Source organism: Trachemys scripta, chromosome 1 (genome assembly GCF_013100865.1).
Source record: "Trachemys scripta elegans isolate TJP31775 chromosome 1, CAS_Tse_1.0, whole genome shotgun sequence".
NCBI classification, from domain to species: Eukaryota; Metazoa; Chordata; order Testudines; family Emydidae; genus Trachemys; species Trachemys scripta.
In genome coordinates this window covers 193611766-193628549 of record NC_048298.1, presented here as the reverse complement: position 1 = coordinate 193628549, position 16784 = coordinate 193611766, and the positions used below count along the sequence as shown (strand labels likewise).

General features: G+C 43.2%; 1 protein-coding gene across 1 annotated transcript in view; it reads right to left on the bottom strand.

The window, feature by feature from the left end:
- Positions 1-16784, bottom strand: part of AGPAT3 (1-acylglycerol-3-phosphate O-acyltransferase 3) — a 67042-nt gene that overhangs the window by 30392 nt on the left and 19866 nt on the right. Inside the window, exon 2 of the mRNA XM_034753762.1 lies at positions 107-333. Coding sequence (XP_034609653.1) covers positions 107-284 — 178 coding nt within the window. The 5' untranslated portion in view covers positions 285-333. The remainder of the gene's footprint in view (positions 1-106; positions 334-16784) is intronic.

Here is a 16784-nt window from a genome sequence, read left to right as displayed (position 1 = left end):
TTGAGTTAATGGCGTGAGTTATCTGCGATTAATCGACAGCCCTAGGATTTACCCAAACCCTACTCAATAATTTTTTACGACCTCATCCCCATCAGAGTATACTCACGGCTCCAGAGCGAATAGGCAAGGCGACAGTTTACTCGGCGATAAAACTGCTTGTTTATAGGCCAGAGGATTAGTGTGCATAGTTGGACGAAGTTAATGATCAACCCACTCACAACGAAGACAAACCCAATGAGGAGATGAACTATAAACTGGGTCTTCAAAAATGCAATTAAGCCCATGATAACCACTTAGTAGGCCTTGCAGGGTCCTTCGCTCAGAATAACTGTCCTGAAAGAGAGAGAAAAGAAAATCTCATTGAGACTAAAGTTACCAGCCTCTGGAAAAGAAATCTAGGAGAGTGTTATTTCTCTGTCTGACAGCAGGAAGAGGAAAACCACCAGCCTCCAGGCCTCTTTTATTCTGGTCTTTTTTGCAGTGGGGTAATCGTTATTTAGCCAATGATGCAAATCACTTTAAGTAAGAATCTCGTTAACTAGAGCTTTTAACCACCTGAGAAAAATTATTCTGGCTGCTGCTGCTGAATTTCACCTCTCTTCACACAAACTTCAAGTAACAAGGCTTTGAGACGGGACCAATAAATAAATAAATAAAGCCCCAATCTGAGAGCAGGCTGCATCGCAACACCTCCACAGCTGCTTATTCCTGTCTGTGAACCGGAATAGTGGCTGTTGCTCCTCTGGGCCACATGAGTGGTGTGCCTAGCACCTGTGCAAGTGTGGATCCATTGATCCCATCATGGCCTGCCCCAAAGCTTTTTCTCCACATTGACCTATTCAGAACAAGCACAAAAGGACATCTCTGCAGAAGCACAGAGAGGATGGCGGCCGTGCTATGCATCTGCTTTGTTTAGAAAGTAGTGCAGTGGCCCATTCACTGAGTGGGCCCTTCCCGCTATGACAAATTTCACTTAAGAAAAAACAGTGCTGCACTAAGAGAGGCAGTATGGTCTAGCGGACTAAGAATGGAAATGGAAATCAAGTATAGTAGAACCTCAGAGTTACGAACACCTCAGGAAAGGAGGTTGTTCGTAACTCTGAAACGTTCATAACTCTAAACAAAATGGAATGGTTGTTCTTTCAAAAGTTTACAACTGAACATTGACTTAATACAGCTTTGAAACATCACTATGCAGAAGAAAAATGCTGCTCTTCCTTTATTTTTTAGTAGTTTACATTTAACACTGTGCTGCATTTGCGTGTGTGTGTGTGTGTGTGTGTCTTTGCTGCTGCCTGATTGCATACTTCCGATTCCAAGTGAGGTGCGTGGTTGTCTGGTCAATTTGTAACTCTGACATTCATAACTCTGAGGTTCTCCTGTATTCCCAAATTCTAATTCCAGCTCTTAGGCAAGTCAGTTATCTTCTCCCTTTCTCAGTTTTGTGACCCAAGAAGTCCTTAATGCCAACTAGCAAGGGGGTTACAGGAACATCCTGAAACTGGTATGTCCATTTTGGTACACCAAAAAACATCATGTGAGGTCTAAAAGGAAAGCTGGTGTCACCCTGGTCCTTAATATTGTTGTGAGCTATACATATAGATACGATGTAAGGAGTTATATATGTACACTGAAAATATGTTTTAAAGTCTGTATCAAGGTATTGGGGGGAGGGATAGCTCAGTGGTTTGAGCGTTGGCCTACTAAACCCAGGGTTTTGAGTTCAATCCTTGAGGGGGCCACTTGGGGATCTGGGGCAAAATAAGTACTTGGTCCTGCTAGTGAAGTGAGGGGGCTGGACCTTTCAAGGTCCCTTCCAGTTCTAGGAGATAGGATATCTCCATTATTTATAATTAGTAGTCACCAGCAAAGGTGAAAAACAAGTTTTCCTCCAGACAGGAGGTAAGAAATAGGTATTTCTCTGTCAGGCTATAAATTAAGCTCTAACCCAACAAAACAGATGCACATTTACGTACAAAGTCACCAGGAAAGGAGCACAAAGGAAAAAAAAGCCATGGGGGTTACCCTGGTTGCGTGCAAAGAAAATGAACGTGGGAGTTATTCCTAGAAGGCAAAGAGGACATCCCAGTCTTTGCCTGATTCTGCCAACATTTACGCATAGGAATAATTTTACATCCCATTGAATTCAATGGGTAAAGTCACATGAATATGAATGTCTGGCTGATTTGGACCTATGTCAGTGCCTGGAAATGGGGGGCAGACAGATCGGAGGGGGAGTAAGGGGAGGTACTGAGACTTGGCGCGGGGCAGGCAGCTGGCTCCAGTTGGGAAGGTGCGTCCTAGGGGTTCCTACCTGATCCTGGGAGCATTTCAGCCCAATCCTGGGCCCCGCAGCAGCCACTCCAGCCCCTCCGGGTCCTGTTCCCTGCTCCCTAGCCCTTGTGGTGGCCTGCTCCAGCCTCTCTGCGTCCTACTTGTCTCCCGCTTCCCCCCAGGCATGTACAAGTTTATGCAGGGGCAGAGCCCCCACAATATTTCCATTGTGAGAGCGCTAGCTCCCCTGACCTAAGTGGTTAATAGTGATGAAATGCTTTGAAGATATGAAGTGCTAAGTGTGTGTGTGTGTGTGTGTGATTTTATATACATATATTAGAGAGAGAGAGAGAGAGAGAGAGGTTCCCTATGATTAAAAAAAAAAAAAGTACATGCCAACAGCCAAGAACTGATGAAACATCTCAATTTTTCACTCATTTAATTCATGCTGCTATTTATAACTCCCCAGCATTTGTACTAAAGATGCTGGTTTCCTGACTAACACAAACTATTGCAACTCCTACTTGTCAGGTGCTTCCTTCTGATTCCTAGAATATGTCTCATTGCCTTCTGTACTATAAATGAGTTGAGGGGGTTTTAATTTTCCAGACATAAGTACATTTGGAAACATAATAGAGGAAAGGGAGATACATGTCAAACTGACCAATGCTTCTATCTCAGATTTTTACATAGTGACTCATGCCATTTCTCTAAGCAAAATCATAGTAGTTGAATAAATATTGTTTTAGGAAGACCCACCCTACTTGCACCTGGATTTTTCCTATAAGAAAAAGGCTGAATTCTAAAACAAAAATGTATTTGTAAAGGTTTCCATTTCTGGCAGGCATACATATTTCTATTTCTTAGAAATAATTCTTACAATCTGATGAAGGGACAACATAATTAAAAAAAACAAACAAACCCTGTTTCCAGGATACCATTGTCTGACACAGCTTAAGTGCTGCAATATACTTCACGTGTACTGTATCATCACCTTATTTGCTGAGCTGTGACACTGAGCAGCTGATTCCCTACACAGCAATGGAGTCACGTCTTTTCATTAGAACATTCTTCAAGTTAGTGTATGAATTACTGTCAGTGATAAGCAAGCCCTTCCCCACTTCCAAGATTAAAGATAAAATCATTTCTTTATCTGTTGTCTTTCAAAGTACAGTACAGACAGACCAAAAAAAAATATATATATATATATATCTGTTTTTTCCCTCCACATAATCACTCATAGAATTTCAATTTGCATTTCATACACGCATACAGAGTTAGCTTAGCTGATGATCATGTATGTCATCACAGTTATTAGTATAATAATTATTACCTTGCACTATGAAACACGGCTCCCTCCCTTTGGGTGCGCCGTTTAAGATCAGAAAGAAACCACTACTAGAAAATGGAAATGCCAAGTAATAACACTGAAGGTTTTCAACTGATAAAATGGTTGAGTCACGCTTTTACGCTTCCTCTGCTTTGCACCAAATCTAGGATGTTCTAGCATTTGTCAATCAGATCAGTACTTTGCTATACTATAGACACAAAAAGGCAAATCTTGCTCCGCCAGGTGCAGCTGCCGGAAGTCTCTATATGTGGAAGGCGTGATTTAGGGAGCCTGTACTACTGGCATGCACAGAGCCCAGCTCTGCTGGGGTTCACTGTGCCCCAGTGCACTTCAGGACTGCAAATACAGTGAATACTACTGCAGCCCTGAGAACAGAGAGAGGTTACTCACCCTGTGCAGTAACTGTAGTTCTTCGAGATGTGTCCCACTATGGATGCTCCCCTTCAGGTGCACGTGTGCCCAACATGCCTTCTATCGGAGAATTTCATTAGCAGTATCCATTTGGCCCATGCCTGCACTGTTGATATTCTTGTGCCTTGCACCAAGGCATGAGTGAACAGCCCTCAGTACCTTGACCATCACTGAGTCTCAGAAGGAAACTCCAAAACAGAGGGGAAGGAGGGTGGGTAATGGATCACCCATAGGGACACACATCTGAAAGAACTACAGTTACTGCACAGGGTGAGTAACCTCTCTTTCTTCTTTGTGTAGTGTCCCTATGGGCGCTCCACTTCCGGTGACTCCCAAACAGTATCCCCATAAGCAGGGTGGGGAGCTTAAGAGTAAAGGCTGTTACAAAGGAAAGAGCTGCACTGCCAACTGCTGTATCACATCTGGAGGCATTCACTAAGGCATAGTGTCTTGAGAAGGGATGTACCGAAGACCATGTAGCTGTTCTGCAGAGCTCAGAAACTGGGACTTTTTAAGTAGAGCCACAGATGTAGATTATGACCTCACTGAATGAGCTGACACGCCAGACTGGGGAGGGGGGTGGGTTCTTAGCTGCACTGTAACAAGGTATAATACACCCAGAAATCTATTCTGAGAGCCGTTGGCTAGAAATGGCAGAACCTTTGATCGGTCTGCAAATTAAACCAACAGTCTAGGGGGTTTACGAAATAGTTTAGTTTTATCTAGAATGCCCTCCTGACATCTGGAGTATTGAGAACAGTCTCCCTGTTGGAATTGTACAGTTTCAGAAAGAAAACTGATAGGTAAATGACCTGATTTAGACAAAACTCAGAAGACACTTTAGGGAGAAACCTGGGATGCAGCTCTAGGGAAACCTTACGCTTATAAAATATTGTGAAAGTAGAGCCTGCCATTAATGTCCCAATCTCTCCGACTCTGCAGGCTGAGGTAATAGCCACTAGGAAGGCTGTTTTCATAGACAAATTCAATAAGAAGCAGGTCTCCATTGGTTCAAAAGGAGACTTCATATGACTTTTAAGAACCAGATTCAGGTGACAAGCTGGGGAGGGACTTTCACCTGTGGGAAGAAATTTCCCAGACCTTTCATGAATCTTGCAGTTGCAAGGTGAGCAGACAGGGAGAGCCCCTCAATAATGGTATGAAAAGCTGTTAGGACAGCCAGATGAACCTTCAGGGATTTTAGTGACAGTCCTGTTTTTTTTTTAGTTGCAACAGGTATTCCAGAATGAGCAGAAGTGAGGCAGATTCAGGGACAGTGTTCTGGAATTCACCCCAGTGATTAAATCTTCTCCACTTTTGAAAGTATGTCTGGTAGAATCTTTCCTACTATTTAACAATACGTGTTGTACCTTTGCAGAACAGGACAACTGTAGCCCAGCGAACTATTGAGGAGCCACGCCTTGAGGCAGCAAATGCTCAGATTGGGATGCAGCCTTCAACCGGCGCCCTGGGAGAGAAGTTGAGGAATGATTGGAAGTTCTGTCAGTGGATGAAGAGCTGGGTGGAACTGGTAAGGAAACCATGCAGGTCTTCACCACGTTGAGGCAATTAGAATGACTGATCTTGACCTGTCTGATTTTGTTCACCACTGAGAATCAGAGATGTTGGGTGAAAAAGCGTAAAACAGCTTCCCCATCCAGGGAAGAAGTCCTCCAAGGAATTGCAACCTAAACCCACCCTTGAACAAAATAGATGGCATTTTTTTTTCGCTGCAGTGGCAAAGAAATCCACTTTTGGAAACCCCCAAATCTGAAAAATGCCAACCAGAACCTGGGATCCAACTCTCATTCATAATCTTGGGAAAAACACCTTCTGAGAGTGTCGGCTATGACATTTTGTCTGCCCAGAAGATACATTGCTGAAATTCCAATGTGATATTTTATGCACCAGTTCCATAACCATATCGCTTTGGCACAGTGAGAAGGGGATCACACTCCTCTCTGCCAGTTGATATAGAACAGGGGTTCCCAAAATTGGTTTGCGGCTTGTTTAGGGTAAGCCCCGGGCGGGCTGCGAGACACTTTGTTTACCTGAGCGTCCGCAGGTACGGCTGCTCGCAGCTCCCAGTGGCCGCGGTTTGTTGCTCCCGGCCAATGGGAGCTGTGGGAAGCGGTGGCCTCCAGCGTATCTACCTCTCCCCCCAGCTTAGTGTTATCTGCAAACCTCCTAAGGACACTCCACTTGATACCGGTTGCAAACTAGACATCAAGTCATTGATCACTACCCGTTGAGCCCGACAATCTAGCCAGCTTTCTATCCACCTTATAGTCCATTCATCCAATCCATACTTCTTTAACTTGATAGATCTGTGCCTGATAAGAGGCAGAAAAGAAAGGCAGGCATTTCTGACCACACTGAGCTCCAACAGGTTGGTGTGAAGGATCGTTTCCTGGGGTGACCATCTGCCCTGCACTGTTAAAAGTGTCAAGGTGCGCCCCTCATCCTAACAAAGATGTGTCTGTAGTCCCAGTTACCATTGGCATCAGTTGGAGGAAGGGAACCCTCACCCCCCACATTGTGATGGACATTCCATCAGTGTAGGGAATGCTTTACCTGCTAGGGAATTGACACCTGCTTGTCTAGACTGTATTTGTTTGGCAAGTAAACTGATCTGAGCCACCCTGGAAGCAGCAGAGGCATAACCTCGCATGCTCTGTCATGGAGGTGCAAGCCACCATGAGACCGAGACGTTGAATACAGTTTCTGACTGAAGTCTGGGGGCTCCCTTGACTGGTTCTGATAAGGTTTGGTAATATCATGAATCTATCCATGGGAAGGAAGGCCCTGGATGCTAAGGAATATAGGGATGCCCCTGTAAATCACAAGTTCTGAACAGGAGACAGTGTGGATTTTTCCGCATTCAGCTGAAGACCAAAGTCCAAGAACAGAGAAAGTGTTGTCCTTGAGGCAGACAATGCCTCTTGGTATGACCAACCCTTGAGAAGCCAATCGGCAAGGTGGTTTGCCCGGGCAGCCTGATATTGCCTTGGTGCAGGCAGGAGGATATCAACGGCATATGCGCAGGCCAAACGGGCACTGCTAATGAAAACCTCTGATTAAAGCAGTGTGGGGAACATGCACACCTTAAGTGGAGCACCCATAGGGACACTACTTGAATAAGAACAGTAGCCAAAGTGTGGCTTTGCTTCCAGCCTGCACCTTTTGGGGATAGAGAAGATTCAGGGATAGGGTTATCCCCAATGTTTTGTAATGTATAATTATTTTACTTTTATTTAATCTTAAAAAGATGGGAAACAAAAGAATCTGAAGAATCCAGTTTTCTCTCCCATCTGATTAATACTGATTTCAATACTGGGCTCAGAATCTTCCACAGTATCTCTATTTTATTTGGCTTTAAAGGAATACAATATTTTTCTGAGTTAGAGTTTACTATTCTGCATTCCTGACTCTGTAGGCCAGCCAGGTAAGACAGTGAAAGACTAATTGAGTATTATTACTTTGTCAGCCAGGGGTGCTTTGTGAATTCCCTACAGCTCAATTTATACTGGGAAGTGAACAGGGATTACTATTTACCATAATGAGGAACAGTGTATTAATAGTAATTGAGTACAGTAGATATTGAGGAAACAGTTTCCTTAGAGCAATTTGCAGCAATTCTCAACAGTCTCCATCTTATAATATGAATAAAAGAAAATACGTACAGCAGCCCACTAACAATAATCTCTTCTTTCCCTTCATCTCCAACCATATCTGCAATCTCACAACACAAAACCACCTTGAATATCCATTTCCCCCCAGGCTGCAGGACTGAGAACAGCTCCAGTAGCTATGCTATTGTACATCCCTACTCCCATGACCTTGCAAACTGCCTACCTTGTACAGCAATACTGCAGTAGAGCACTAATGTACAGGGCACCTAAAGAGTAACTCAGAACAAACAGCTTCCCTCAAACACCAGGTTACAAGGGTCATTCAGATACACAGATACCTTATGGGGCTTATGGGGCTAATTATCTCCCAAAGTCAGACGTCGTCTCTGATCCCCTATCATTAAAGAGAGACGCTGACTTTTGGTACTATCTGAGCTTTTAAACTCAGAAGGCAGATCAGCAGGTTGCTGGATACGTATGCGTCTACTGCGATTACCTCAAATTTTGATAATACAGCATCCATCTGGGATAACTGGATGGGTCATAATGTGTAAACTACAACTGTAATTTCTAAATCTGAATGAAGTGAGATTTCACTTGAACACCATTTCCTGTGGTGATATATAAAGTACCGTAAAAACAATTGAAGATTTGTTTAATAAGAAAGATGCAAGACAGGCAAGGTATACTACAGTGCTCTCTGTAAAAATACAAGTGAACTATGGAAAAAGAAAGAAAAAGTATGGAGTATCCCACTGCCCAACTGCTCTGGTGCACTGAGAGGGTTTTTTTGCTTTCCTTTGGGAAAAGATTTGAGTATTGACCACTTGGCACAGTTACAGGGAGAGCTAAGGCCTTGATCCCTTTGCATTACCTCAGGTGACAGGCTTTGCTTTCTTCATCTCTTACAAGGTGGAACCCAACAATTCAACCACTTGAGAACTGGGTCTCTTGGTTGCAGCCCCCATTTCCCAAATACACTAACATGACAAGCCCAACTGCATTCAGCCCGTGCAAGAAACGTTCTTCCAGGAGCTTATGACCAACAGGTGATTAATGTGACTTAAAACAGCTTCGTCAACACAAACGTATCCACCCAAAGGTACATAGCAATGAGAGAAAAGGGTTAAAAACAACAAAAAGCCTGTCTCTTACCTAAAGCTTTTCATTTCTCTCAAACCTTGGGCAAGCCTAGCTGCCCCAGTCCCATCCCACAGGGACTGCAGGTTAGTCTGTTGGCTCTCCATGAACAGACTCTGAGGTTTGAACCCCCCTCCCTTGCTAGAGAACAAGTTTTTAATTGTTTAGTGTTCTCTTGATCTTAGACCCTCAGTTGTGGCAAACCAGCTATGTAACTTTGCCTGGTGCCTGAAAATAGCATCTTCCCAATTAATATTCCAGCCACTGTTTTCTTACTCCCCTCAAGTTTATCCGAAAGGCATCTTACCTCTTACCTGCTTGTTCTTCCTAACAGCACCTTTTGATTCAACTCCATATAGCCATAATATCATGCAGGTAAACTGAAGTACCCATAATAGTCATAAAACATATAGTGTAAGTGGCAGGATAAGAATATATGAAGAGTCATACTAGCTCAGACCAATGGTCCATCTAGCCTCGTATCCTGTTTCTTACAGTGGCGAGTGCCAGATGATTCAGAAGGAATGAACAGAACAGGACAATTTTGAGTGATTCATCCCTTGTTGTCCAGTCCCAGATTCTGGCAGTAGTTTTAGGGGCATCCAGAGCATTGGCTAATAGCCATTGATGGACCTGTCCTCCATAAACTTATCTAATTCTTTTTTGAACCCAGTTATACTTGTGGTCTTCGCAACATCCTATGGCAATGAGTTCCGAGGGTTGACTGTGCTTGGATCAATGGTCCAATACGGGGAGACAAATCCTAAACTCTCAATCCACAATGTTGCAATTTCCCCACTCTTCCTACCATGCATGCAAGTTAATGAAGCAGTGGCATCCCTAGCTGTGGCTATCTTGACAGGTATATTTTTGCCACACACACTTATTACTCAAGAGTAGCGATTATTTTCAATTGTATTTTTTTTTCCTTAAGATCACATTTACATTATTGGACCTGGCAGCCACTCGGTGCAAGAATGCTGAGACTAGTCTAATAGTTCATACTCCTAACTTGCCAGTGGCAGTAGAGAATCCCATTGGGAATGATCCCGCAGTAAAATGTCAGTATTAAGTAAGGAAATGCACACACCATTTTGCAGCATAGCTGTAAAGCCACTTCCCCAGGGCTTTTCTGCATGAACAAAGAGCTTCAGAGGTCTGAGTGCATCTGCCCAGCTCTTCTAGTTCCACTTGGTAACAACCCCTTCTTTTGTTTTTGCTCATGCGGTCTCTTGGATCCCATTTACAGTGACTATATGAGAAACAGGTTTTTCAAATAACTGAGTTTCTTCCAATTTACACAGAAACCAATCCCTAAATTGTGGGCAGATACAAATTCTGTCAATAGTGCATAAAGAAATAGGTCTCTTCATGTACAGTATTACTAAGTCAAATCATTTCTTGGTTGAGTGCAACAGACAGGGTAAATCCTTAAAACTATGTACTAGCAGTATTAAGCTGCTAGATCCAGGTATTGTTCTTCCCATTATCCTGTCCATATTGGCAGTAACTCCTTCTGTAACAGCTGTACATGCAAGTATAACCAGATAATATACCTTATCTTCCAATTGTCTGCTTCAGAAGTCCTACAATTGTTACCTTTAGAAAGGCTCCAATTAGACAAGTTAGACTGAATCCAGTGTATTCAATGAGGGATTTTGAGTGTAATTATTTTTTATTTACAGTATTCCAATTTTAAAAAGGTGTCTTTCACACAGTAAAACAAAAACTTGCAGCTAACCCCTCAATATCCAACAAAATGGGACTCAACAACCTCCCCTTTAAATTCCCCATCCAAACACAGACCTCAACCACCACCAAACCCCTCCCGTAGTCTGGATTCCTTGGCTGAGTTATGAGGTGTTTGCAGAAGTTGAGTCCATTTTTAAATTAATTTTTATATTTAAAGACCTCTTCCATTCGTTCTTAAGTCATCTCAATAACAAATGGATGTATCCACTGCCAGACTTTATTTTAAGAGATTCGAAAAAAATCACAATATATAGCCCACGGGAAGACTGTTTAGAGCAGTGTTTTTCAAAGTTTGGGTTGCGACCCAGTACTGGGTCACAGCACGTAAAGCACTGGGTCGCCTTGCTCAGCACCCAGGGACCCTGGCAGCTCTGGTTAGCACCGCAGACCTGGACGTAAAAAGTCACGGTGGTGGTGCTGCCTAGCTGAGGCAAGCTAGTGGCTACCTGCTCCAACACTGTGCTGCTCCCCGGAAGCGGCCAGCAGCGGGTCCGGCTTCTTGGCAAGGGGGCCACGGGGCACTGTGCACTGCCCCCGCGCCAAACACTGGCTCTGCACTCCCATTGGCGGGGGCGGGGCAGCGCAGTGTCTGCGGGCGAGAGCTGCGCAGAGCCACTTGTGTACCTCCGACTAGGAGCTGGACCTGCTGCTGGCTACTTCAGGCGCAGCGTAGTCCATGGTGCCAGGACAGATGGGAAGCCTGCCTCTGCACCTTGGCTGCACCGCTGACTGGGAGCCATCAGAGGTAAGTCTGTGCCCCAATCCTGTGCCCCAGCCCTGAGCCCCCCCACAAACCCAGAACCCCTTCCTGCACCCCCACCCCAAAGCCTGACCTCTCCCGCACCCCAACCCTCTGCCCCAGCTTTGAGCCCCCCCACACCCCAAATCCCTCATCCCCAGCTCCATTGGGTCGTGGGCATCAACAATTTTCTTCAATTGGGTCCCCGGAAAAAAAAGTTTGAAAACCGCTGGTTTAGAAAATGGTGATGGCTGAGAAGATAGTAAGTGGAAAATACAATAGCATACGGTATTTGAAAATATTGCCATGGAAGATGTTCAAGTATATTGAGTCTTTCTTGAACCTATGTACACCACAAAAAGGAAACAGAATACAAAGACTTCAGGTCTCCTTTACACAGTATGACTGCTTTCTGTCATAATCCAGGGAGTTTTGTGTTTAATAATGTATAAAATGTGTGAATTCATGTATAGAGTTTAAGAAAGTTGGAGGCCAAGTCTAACTACCTCAGAAAACCTCTAATTATTAATAATAGGCTGCACTTCTAGAATGCCTACTATCCGAGATATAGAGATCTACATATATTAATGAATTTTTCTTTACTTTAGTACTCCACAGGGTTGGGTATTATTATCTTCTCAGTGAAGAAACTCAGACATACAAAGGTTAAGTGTCTTGGACAGGTGTTTTGTTACAGAGCTGGGAATTGGACACAAACCTCTTTACTTGCAGTTTTGTGCCTTAATCATAAGATCATCCTTCTCCCAGAATTTCCATAGCTCCTTACAAATGATGACAGGTCTCAGACTGCATTTTTAGTCCCTAAACTGTTGAAATTTGGATGATATAAACTGCTTCCAAATCCCATTTTCATCAAGCCCCTGAACAAATTTTAACTTACACTGTAAGAAATGCAATCTGTTGTGCACTGAAGAACTTCTGGGATTTGATGCCACTGAGGAGAATTCTGTAGGGCCCCAATTAATACTAAATGGAACTATAGGGTTGCTATATGTACTTGTTTATCATAAACAGTTTCATATGCAGACAGTTAATACTTAAGGCTGTCTGTGAGCCCTCTGCAGGTCTTTTCATATTCTTGTTCAGATCAGAGGATAAAATCGTATTTATCTTGCTCCAGCACAAAAGGATGAGATTCTATTAAAGCATTTCCTCCCCTCCACTGATTTGATGATCTCCATTGTCAACAGTATTCTTTCCACTCATGTGATCCTTTATCACACTCCCTCTCCCACCACTCTGTTCATACTGTTATTCCTCAACCCCGATTCATCCTGGCTTACTCAACTATCTTTGCTCCTGATTCCATGCTGGTGACAGTCTCTGGGGGATGACCTGGGACTACATAGACTACCATCGATGCAGGCTGGATAAAAAGTGATAATTTTTTTAAAATATTATTTTTAAATTTAAAATTAAATACAAGTTTATTTTTAAACCTACTTAAAATTAAATTTTAAATTGACAATCCGTGTTAAGGTCTAAACTTATTATAATCTAAGTAACAAATTAAATACAAATATATTAAGTAGTACATATTTGCTGTCAAGTCTGAAAGAAAGTCAAACCATTGAATTGGTGTAAGTCACTGGCTAAGCATCTAGAACAGGGGTCTCAAACAAGCCCTCCTCCCCCCCCACCCAGTGTTTACTAGAGCGGTGGTCGGACGTGCACCGGGAGCAGGGCAGGCTCCCTGCCTGCCCTGCCCTGCGCAGCTCCAGGAAGAGGCTGGAACGTGGGGAAGGTGGGGGCGGAGGGGCTGTGTGTGGCTGTTGCTTTAGGCAGTGCCCCCAGCAGCTCCCATTGGCCGGGAACGGGGATCCGCGGCCAATGGGAGCTGCTGGAGGCAGTGCCTCAAGCAACAGAAACACACAGCCCCTCTGCCCCCCCCTTCCCCACGTTTCAGCCTCTTGCGAGGGCAGGGCAGACAGGCAGGCAGGGAGCCTGCCCTGCCCCCGGTACGCGCCAGGCCAGATCCTGCCCCCCGATCTCCTCCTGCAGCCGAACCCCCTGCCCTGAGCCTCTTGCCGCACCCTGCACCCCTCCTGCACCCCAACCCCCTGCCTCACCCCGCACCTCCCTGCATCCCAACCCTGAGCCCCCGCCGCACCCTGCACCCCTCTTGCACCCCAACCCCCTGCCCCCTTGCTGTACCCCTCACCCCTCCTGCACCCCACACCCCAACCCCCTGCCCTGAGCCCCCACCACACCCCACACCCCTCTTGCACCCCCTGGGGGCAGGGAGGGGGCAGAGTTGGGATGGGGATTTCAGGGAAGGGGTTGGAATGGGGGCAGGGAAAGGGTGGGAAGAGGCGGGGCAGGGGCGGGGTCTCATGGAAGGGGTGGAGTGGGGGCAGGGCCGAGGGCAGCAGGGGGAGGTGTCAGTAAATGCAGCCCTCGGACCAATGTACTAGTCCTCATGTGGCCCTCATGGTCATTTGAGTTTGAAACCCCTGATCTAGAACTAGAGTTTGTTGACAAGCTAAACCAGCTTTTGACAGCAGCACACTCTTCTGCAGTTGCAGAGAGAGTATTTTCTTCATTTCAGTTTAAAACCTAGCACTTCAACAACTAGTTCATTCAAAGTTAAGAAACCATTTGGGAGTTGAAACAGCAGGAAAGCTTGTTTTCCTCTTCCAGCTGTGAGAGGATGAGATCTACTGGTTCTAAAATCTTGAAGGACATAGTGAATTTAACTGATTGTTTTTGGTCACTAACTCCAGATAATACTTCCTTTATTTAATTAAATCGGTTTTAAATGCAAAACATGTTTTAATAAACTTTGATAAACTTTTCTTATGTTTCCAGAATATTTAAGATAGTCTTATTTAATAAAAAAAATTAAAGAACTGTTTTTGTGCATTTTTAATTTAATTTGAATTTCCATCCAGGTAGACATAAATCACAAATAAAAAAACAAACATAATAAAATAAGTAATAAGTGCATTATGCACAAATTTGTAAAATAAAAATCCAAAAATTAAGAATCTAATGTGTGATTAAGCTGTATAATTGCTTACATAAATGTGTATGGATATACTGTATCTTCCAGGTTAGCAAAAAACAGTACCAAATTGTGCAAAGACTATATTTAATAGCAAATAAACATGTTTTAATGGTTACTAACTGATGAGAATCAACCTTTCTTTAAGAAAATAACTAATAAGTACAAATGCAAAACATGATTATAATTGATGATTGAAATCAAGTTTTCCTGCTTAATGATGTAAATCATGATTAAATTTAGTGAGTTAAATTGCTTTGATTTAAATCAATCCACCCTACTCCGATGCAATTTGCTTTCTCTTCAGTAACACTGTTTTTGTTGCTACCTAACCAGTCCTACTTCACCTACCTCATTGAATCTTGGGCCTAAAATTCTAGTGCCTCCTCCCTACCTTTGACTACTTCCTGAAACCCTCTCCATCTCATTTCTCTTCCCAAAATCATCCCAATTTCTTCAAAGAAAAAATTCAATTATCGTCTCCTTAGCTCACCTCTCTTCCCCTTTCCATTAGTACTTAACAATACTCTCTCTATATATACACTGACTATAACTTTTTTTAAAAGTACCTTTGACCTCCTACTATTAAATGCATTTCTAGGATATCCATAATGATGGTATCTGGATACACTTTACACTCATCCTGTCCAGGACCAGAAACAATACCAGGGATCTAAGATCACCAAACCCATAGCAGTAACAATTAACAGAATATACTTAGAGCATATACAGTAAGCATGTGAAATCCATCTGTATGAAATATTCATTAAGCTTTAAATAATTAATTAGCAAAAAATTCATAGTTTGTTGATGAAGAGAAAAAAGGGCAAAATTAATCAGTTATTCAATGTGAATGGATTTTCCCAGCTCTAATTCTTGTAGCTGATTTATCCACTGTTCTCTTTCTTACATATAACCCTCTGAAAGTCAATGGCGCAAACACATGATGAGTCTTTAAACAAGGCTGCATGCATATAAAACTGAAATCAGAATCTGGCCAGCTGATTCTAATCGATTAATTGGAAACAGCATGTTTAACAAAAAAAATATGCTGTAGACATTACTTGCACCTTCAGCCCAATTGTCTTCACAAAGTCTGTTTATTAATGTGCCTTCTCTTTCTGCAATTAATTCTGTTCTACTTTATAACATTTATCTTCATTTATTAAATTGAATTTCCACCATTTCTTGCTCTTCCAGTGTTCCCTGTCACCAAATCAGATATTTGTGAATTCTATTTCCATTTTGCTAGCTTGATAAGAATTACCATTCGGTTATTGAGGGCCAAAAGACAAAGCTGATACAATATCAAAGTTGCAAACAACCATTTAGCCAGAATTTTTTTTTGGTAATGTCTTTTTCCGATGATTGAGCTTAGTAAACCTCATTCATCTCTTTAAGCTCTGACAATCCAGTTTACAAAAGAGGATATTTAAAATGTAGAAAGTCTAAAACAATGCAAGAATGTGTACAGTTGGTGTATGCATAATAAAGGGTTTCTAATTCATCTCACCAACATGTACATCCACAACTTTTCAAATTCAAAACCCTCTGTGTATGTCTCTTGAAAATACATAAGTAATTAAAAAGAGTTGATTTTGGTTCCAAATGAAAACTATTTGTCTGTTAAATGAGCGATGGGGTATTATATGAAATACCCTAGTTACCTTCCAACTAGGCATCACGTGAATTTGCCATCACTATTTTATGAACTCTTAAAAGTTTATCTGCAAAAACGAAGGCGACTTATTTTATCCAAAAATTGTTTTCTGTGGCTCTCTCCTTCAAGTATCTAAGCAACATTGGTATAAACAGAAGCAGGCAAAAGCTGAAGAGAACATTTGGACTTTCCAGTCACACACATGCACACACTCACGCATGTGTGTGAACACGACAGTCTCGCCTCTTCCTAGCAGATCAGAGGGGCCAACAATTGAATGGATATAGATACTGAACGATGCTCACACTCTTAGGCCTGGTCTACACTACGGGTTTAGGTCGACTTTAGCAGCGTTAAATCGAATTAAGCCTGGACACGTCCACACAACGAAGCCCTTTCTTTCGACTTAAAGGGCCCTTTAAACCGGTTTCTTTACACCACCTTCGACGAGGGGATTAGCGATAAAATCGGCCTTTGCGGGTCGGAATTGGGGTAGTGTGGACGGAATTCGACATTATTGGCCTCCGGGAGCTATCCCACAGTGCTTCATTGTGACCGCTCTGGACAGCACTCTCAACTCAGATGCACTGACCAGGTAGACAGGAAAAGACCCGCAAACGTTTGAATTTCATTTCCTGTTTGCCCAGTGTGGAGAGCACAGGTGACCACGCAGAGCTCATCAGCACAGGTAACCGTGATGGAGTCCCAGGATCGCAAAAGAGCTCCAGCATGGACCGAACGGGAGGTACGGGATCTGCTCACCATATGGGGAGATGAATCAGTGCTAGCTGAACTCCGTA